At 35.0% G+C, this 7,987-nt stretch overlaps 1 protein-coding gene across 1 annotated transcript; it reads left to right on the top strand.

The window, feature by feature from the left end:
* On the top strand, positions 1-930 carry LOC103254533 (olfactory receptor 10G7). Its single transcript, XM_008052603.1, has one exon. The coding sequence runs from the start codon at positions 4-6 to the stop codon at positions 928-930; it is 927 nt and encodes a 308-aa protein (XP_008050794.1). The 5' UTR covers positions 1-3.
* Positions 931-7,987: the final 7,057 nt, after the last annotated feature.

Raw genomic sequence — 7,987 nt, 5'->3', positions numbered from 1 at the left:
GAAATGTCCAACACGAGCCTCTTGACAATGTTCATCCTCGAGGGACTTCCCCATACCCCAGCGCTGGACATCCCTCTCTTTGGAATCTTCCTGGGAGTTTATGTGTTCACTGTGGCAGGAAATCTCCTCATTTTGCTGGTAATTTGGGTAGACTCTCGCCTCCACACTCCCATGTACTACTTCCTCACCAACCTGTCCTTTATTGACATGTGGTTCTCCACTGTCACAGTGCCCAAAGTACTAATGACCTTTTTGTCCCCTGCTGGCAGAACCATCTCCTTCCACAGCTGCATAGCCCAGCTCTATTCTTTCCACCTCCTAGGGAGCACCGAGTGTTTCCTCTACACGGTCATGTCCTATGATCGCTACCTGGCCATCAGTTACCCACTCAGGTACACCCGCGTGATGAGAGGGAGAACGTGTGCCCTCCTTGCTACTAGCACTTGGCTCAGTGGCTCTTTGCACTCTGCAGTCCAGACTATACTGACATTCCGTTTGCCTTACTGTGGACCCAACCAGATCCAGCACTACTTCTGTGATGCACCGCCCATCCTCAAACTAGCCTGTGCAGACACTTCAGTCAATGAGATGGTCATCTTTGTGAACATTGGGGTAGTAGCCTCGGGCTGCTTTCTCCTCATAGTGTCGTCCTATGTGTCCATTGTCTGTTCCGTCCTGAGGATCCGCACTTCAGAGGGGAGGCACAGAGCCTTTCAGACCTGTGCCTCTCACTGTATTGTGGTGCTTTGCTTCTTTGGCCCGGGTCTTTTCATTTACCTGAGGCCAGGCTCCAGAGATGCTGTGGATGGGGTCGTGGCAGTTTTTTACACTGTACTAACACCTCTTCTCAACCCTGTTGTGTACACCCTGAGGAACAAGGAGGTGAAGAAAGCTCTGCTGAAGCTAAAAAGTGGATCAAAATTCACTTAGGGTAAATAATCAAGAAAGGCCAGATATGTCTAACTTTTTAAAAATTCATAATTAAATTAAGCCTTCAATATGAGCATTATACTTGGAAGGAGTATTTTACTTATTCAATCTTAATTGTTAATGGGACACAATGAACTTTTAATTTTTTTTCTGCAGAGTAATAGAATTGCAGTTAAAGCTGTAATTTAATGGTGGTAATCTAAAAGAAAGAACATTAGTTTATTCTTTTTTATGTTCTATTAAGTAATCCTCAGAAAGTAGTTTATTTTTACATCTATGGAAATATTTTCCAGAATTGTCATTCAGTATAATGTCCTTATAGTTTATTTTGTCTAATGTATCCAAGTGTTATAAAAATCTCTTTCTTTTCGTGTGTTAAAAAACATTTTTGTAATCTACAATATAGTATAGTAAACTTTTCACTTTAAAAATACTGGGCAAAAAATGCTTGATTCTCAAGGAGAATGACTTTATTCACATTCATGAACTAATGAAAACTGTATCTCTTTAATATTTTTTCTTTTCTTTTGCCACCAAGATTTTTAAAAGTAAACATTCATCCATTTATGCACTGTATGTATTTCATGCATTATATTGGCCGCTAATAACAGCAATCTAGACTCCTCTTCTTTATCTGTAGAGTTACTGATCTCCTACCATATGATTGTTATGGAATGCAAAGCTTACATTTTCAGCAATATCAAAATTATTTCAATTTAACAAGGGAAAAATAACAATATACAAACATAAGCAAATAACCTTGAGACAAAAATATACAGCCAAGTAATATTGAGGGTATCCCCCAATTTAGAACAAAGTACTAGGCAATGCTCCCCATGTAATTAGACTATGTCTGCAGGGCATATTTGTTTGACTTCAAATATAAAATGGACTTTGGACACTATCTAATGAGGTAAGACTTGGATCATGACCTTGTAACCAGCCATTCAAATATTCATACATTAAAATTTAAATTAATTTTTCTCAAAATAAACAATTTAAATACCACATGTAGGCAACCCTTTTGAGTTCCCTCCCACTGTGGGAACTTTTCTGTCCTCTCAATAAATCCTGCTTTCTAAAATATAAATAATAAATAAATAAATACCACATGTATCCTGTTCATGACAACTCTGCCTAGCAACCAGGAAGATAAAGAGAGGAAACCAGTAGGCTGCTGCCCGAACTAAAGAGATTTTCTCAGATGGCTCATATTTGCAGCAGCTGCGTTTCTTGCTTTAGCAAGAATTTTTCTTCTGTTCTTGCTTGCCATATCTTGCTTTAAGTAAGTTTTGAAGCTGTGTTAACAAGAAAAACATACTCTGAAAACATAACCTACATAAACCATGAAACCATAATCTGTATAAGAGGAAAATTTGGGGATTTTGCTCCAATAAACCAGATTGATATGGACCAATTTTACAACCCAGCTCATTTTTCAAACAAAAAAAATGAGGTACAAATAAATCAAAATTGTTTAGTCATTGAATTAATTTTGATTCTTTTTCAGTTCCTTGTAGTATCACACCCTTGTGTTTAACTTACAATTACATAAAATGTAATGGGGCATTTATTAAGTGTTAAGGCACATGATAAACAATAGATATGCAAAAAGAATGAACAAGGTCTTTTTATTCACTGAGGTCAGTGTCTGGCAAGGGAAAAAAATCAAGTGTAGCATTGTTCAGGATACATTGTTGTAAGTGTAATGGGTGCCCAAGGAGAGGTTCCTTATTTGTTTTCACCTGCAAATATGTTGGAAGTTCAAAATACCATAACAATATGTAGTATACAAACTGTATTAAAAGTAATTTGAATTATTAATGATATACAATGTAAATATCAGCGCCTTCATTTAATTGAAAATGTTATTGAAATTGTAGAATCACATGAAGTTGCAATAAATAATACAGAGAGAGTCCTTGTATACCTTACCCAGTTTCTCCAATGATAACAATTAACAAAACTATAGTGTAATATCACAACTAGGATATTGGCATTAATATAATTCACAATCTTACTCAGATTTCCCTAGTTTTACTCATGTGTATGCATTAAGTACCACACAATTTTGACACCAATGTAGGTTAAAATTGTGTGGGATTTTCCTGCCTGAACCCATCTATTCATTTATTCACTAAATAAATATACATTGAATGGCTGTCGTGTACTATTCACTACAAGTACAAAGATTAAACAGGCATAGGTCTTTCAAGAAGCTTGGGGCAACAATATAAAAGAAGCATAGCATTCATCAAAGCTGAGGGATAAAAATTAGACAAATCATTAAAGAACTTGCATATGGTACTAAGAAGAAGGATTTTTATCTTGCAAGTTTTGGATATTATCCACATGATGTTACAGTAATATGATAGTGTTTATATTGAGAGACATAGGTAGTATTAACATGAAAATGATTTTTTCTTTTTTCATCTTTTTTCTTTTCTTTTCCTTTTTTCTTCTTTTTCTTTTTTTCTCTTCTTCCTTTTTTTCTGTTTTCTTTTTTCTATTTTTGAAAGTGAATTTTAAAGCAGCAAGATCAATTAGGGGTTTTTTTTGCATATCAGGAAACACACATACATACACAAATCTAAGTTTAGGCAGGAGCAGTGGGAATTGAGAGTGGGAAAATGGACAACAAATTGTGTGAGAAGGCAAAGCTGATGGAGAAGTGCATGTGATTTAGTTGTTGTGCTATAACTCATAAAAATAGAGAAAGTAAAAGGGGTATGTTCTCAGGGTAGAATGAAGTGTCTAACTTTGGAAATGCTTGGGTTGAGTGCCTGTGGAAGTTTCGGGTTAAATGTGTAGCTTAGGAGACAAAGCAGCAGAAACCTACAAAGTGAAGTAAGCAAGGGTACCAGTCACTGCACTCTTTAGTTTGTAGTGACTGTTAGTTATTCTTTCCTAAACATGGAAAAAGAAACTTCTCTTATACAATAATAACATAAAGAAGGGTCATATCAGGAAAGGATAATCACCAACCCTCCAAGTACAAGAGAGGAAACCTTCAGGAAATCTATACAAATCTGTTACTTGACATTTCTTTACAGAATTATTTCTCACAATAACACTCAAAGATCTTCACAGAGATTGTAAATTCAAAATCTAAAGCTAGTACTTACAAAAGCAGCTCCCTCTTGCTGGTATGGTCCCAGGAGATAGCAAGAAATGAATGGGCCACCATTGTTGTTTGTCCAGTTCCCTAATCCTACTAAATTCTTCAGCTTCAGAGATTAGATCTTAACATCTAGGAGATATTGTAAGGAAATGCAAGGAAAACGAGATTTCAAAGCATTAATTTTATAATAACGGGTTAGAAAGAGGATTTGGGAGATAAAGGTACATGGTGTACATAGTAGACACAGAAACATACAACCTGTGTGTTGTTTTTTTCTGTTTTTGCTTGTTTGCTTATTTGTGAAATTTTTTTTTTTTTTTAATCAGGGTCTCACTCTGTTGTCCAGACTGCAGTGCAGTGGCAGAATCACAGCTCACCACAGTCTCGACTTTCTGGACTCAGGCAATTAATTCTTCCACCTCAACCTCCCTGAGTTGCTGGGACTACATGTACTAATCATGCCTGGCTAATTTTTAAATTTTTTGTAGAGACGAAGTCTCACTCTGCTGTCCAGGCTGTGATCTGTGTTTAAAGAGGAAGATAAGTATAGTAATCAAGAGTGTGCAGAATTGGCATAAGAATGGGCATAGGGATGAATGGAACAGAATATGAAGTCCAGAAATAGACCTACACTAATCAGTCAGTTGATTTTTAATTAAAGTGCCAAGACATTTCAAAGGAGAAAGTGTAGTCCTTTCAACAAATGATGCCTAAAAAACTGGTTAACCCTAAGTAAAAACTGAATTTTGACTATTACCTCACTCTATATACAAATATTAATGTGAATTAGATCATTGAAGCTGGACCGGTTTTAAAAATGTGGTACATATACACAATGGAATATTATGCAGTCATAAAAAGGACAAATATATGGACTTCACAGCAACTTGGATGGATTTGGAGTTGATCATACTCAGTGATCTATCACGGAAAAAAAGAACAGAATGCCATATGTTCTCACTCATGAGCGAAGCTTGAACAATTATAATACTGTAAGAAGCTATCAGCAGTAATGGGAAACTGTCGGGGGCGGGTGTGGGATTGGCATTAAAGGGAAACTGCTAGGGGAGGGAGGGGCATACCTCATCAACAAGGGTACCTGCATAATCAATGTTTGTATACCTAACCCTGAATTATACCCCACATCTCTATAATTTAAAAAAAAGGATAATGGTTCCTTCTCAAACCCTTTATTATTGTGAAAATACCATGGCAGTATCAGAATGTATTTCTTTTTGGCTCTTCAAATGACTTTGGAAATTTCACAACACTGAACCATAACCTTGGCTTTTTTCTTCTCCTTTATTATTTTAAGTTACCTATTCTTGGCAAATTTGCAAAATGTAACCAACAATGTTGTTAACTAGATTTTAAAGTTTCCAGAGATTAATCGCCTATTAATGCAAGCCCCGGTTTCGGTGTTTTAAGAGAATGATGAAAGTACAAAAGTATTACCTTTAGCGCTAATTTAAAATTCATTGATCTTATCAACCTAAGTAGCACAGAAATGGTAAATCAAACACTGCATGTTCTCACTTACAAGTGGGAGCTAAACTAAGGATCTGAAAAGATATTGAGAATGGTGTAATAGATGTTGGAGACTCAGAAGGGGGAGGGAGGAAAAATCACCTAATGGGTACAATGTGCACAGGTGGGGGTGGTGGATACACTTAAAGTTCAGACTTCTTTGTCATTATACAATGCATCCATGTAACCAAAAACCATATGTACTCCTAAAGCTATTGAAATAAAAAATTCAAACTAAGGAAAAAATAATAAGAGTTAAAACTACTAAATTTTTAGGAAAAAGGTAGAATAAAAACCTTCATGAACTTGAGGTAGGCATCAATTTCTTAAAGAGGACAGAAAAAGCGTAAACTATAGAAATAAATAAAAGAATAGACTTTACCAAAATTAGAAACCTGTGCTCTTCAAATGATATTAGTAAGTAAATAAGTAGATAAGAAACACACTGGATGCAAATATTTGTGATGCGTATATCTAATAAAGAACCATATATATATTTAATAAAGAATCTAATTTGAATACAAAATTTGTAAAGATATGTTGCATTTCAATAATTAAAACAACAAACCCAATGAGAAACAGGCAAAATGTCTGAGCATACACTTCTCAAAGGAAGACATGTAAATAGCCACCAGGAAGATGAAAAAGTGTTCAACATTATTCATCATCAATGAAAGGTAAATAAAACCATAATAAGATCACATACACAAAATCAAATGGCCAACATTTTAAAAATCTGACATCAATATTGGTGAGAATGTGGAACTCATACATCACTGGTGAATATATAAAGTGATTTAATCAGTGAAAATATTAAATATATACTTGTAATTTGACTTATCATCCAACTTAACTTTACTTTTCAGTGTCTCCTCAAGAGAATTTAAATTATGCCCAACAAATATTTACAAATGAATCCATATAGCAGCTTTATTAATAATCTCTCCAAACTGAAAACAACAGATGATAAATTATGGCATATTTATACAATAGACTACCATTTAGACAAATTAATTACTGATATATACAAAGACATAAAAATATCAAAACATTAGTATGACAAAAGAAGACAGACACAAAAGAATATATACTACATGATCTCATTCATAGGAAACTGTAAATTTAGAGACAAATCTAGTCCTTAATGAGAGAGAGTAGATCAGTGGTTGAGGCAAATTACTTCTCAATAAAGTTTTTAAAAGTAGGCAAAAAGTCAAATTACAAATTAAAAACAAAAGAGAAGGCCGGACCCAGTGACTCAGCCTGTAATCCCAGCACTTTGGGAGGCTGAGGCAAGAGGATTGCCTGAACCCGCGGTTCGAGAACCGCCTGGGCAACTTGGCAAGACCTTGTCTCTACAATAAATCAAAAATCAGCCGGGCGTGGTAGCACGCACCTCTGGTTACAGCTACTTGGAAGGCTAAAGCGGAAGGTTCACCAGAGCCCAGCAGGTCATGGCTGCGATGGCCGGGAGCGAGCCACTGCACTCCAGCCTGGGTGACAGAATGAAACTCCAACTCAAAAAAAAAAAAAGAGAAATTTATTTCTAAAATACCATGACAAAGTAGCTGGTACAGATTTAACTTCCTTATAAATGTAGAAAATGTAGAAAAGTGTAAAAAAATGTATCATTTTTATAGTGTGCCATAAAAAATTACTAAAGAAAATTTTTAAATTGAATAAAATGATACCAGATGGCAGCATGTAAATGTAAAACATAAAAAGCACTGGAAATGGTAAACATAGAAGACAGTTCACTGTTTAAAACCCCAATTGTAATATCCTACTAAGTTTATAACATACCTAGAAATTAAATATAGGATAACAATATTTTTTTAAATGCATGAAGCAGTAGCATAGAGTGAAATGGATGTAAGATTTTGGATTATTCAAGATATAGTATGTTGAGACATCTACACTATCATATTCATCTCAGCATTATTAATAGCCAAGATATGGGAACAACTTAAGTGTCTATCAATAGATGGAAGAATAAAGAGAATGTGGTACATATGTACAATGAAATACTAGTAAGCCTTTTTTTAAAAAGGAAATTTTATTTGCAGCAATTTGGATGAACCTGGCTAAATGAAACAAGCCAGATCCAGAAAGACAAATACCACTTGATCTCACTTATATATGAAATCTTAAAAAAACCCTCAAACTCATAATAAGAGAATAGAATAGCAGTTGCCAGGGACTGGGGGTCAGAGAAAAACAGAAGATATTGGTCACAGAGTACAAACTTGCATTATGCAAGATGAATACGTTCTGGAGACCTATTGTACAGCAGGTTTATTACAGTTAATAAGAATGTACTATATACTTAAGACTTTTGCTAAGAGGGTAGGATCAAATGTTCTCAATGCACACCCATAAAAAGGTAACTATATGAAATTATAGATATTT

This window comes from Carlito syrichta, unplaced genomic scaffold, assembly GCF_000164805.1.
Source record: "Carlito syrichta isolate Samal-C Ts95f unplaced genomic scaffold, Tarsius_syrichta-2.0.1 Scaffold283940, whole genome shotgun sequence".
Taxonomy (NCBI): domain Eukaryota; kingdom Metazoa; phylum Chordata; class Mammalia; order Primates; family Tarsiidae; genus Carlito; species Carlito syrichta.
Note: the sequence above shows the minus strand (reverse complement) of the source record. Positions and strands in the feature narration are given on the sequence as shown.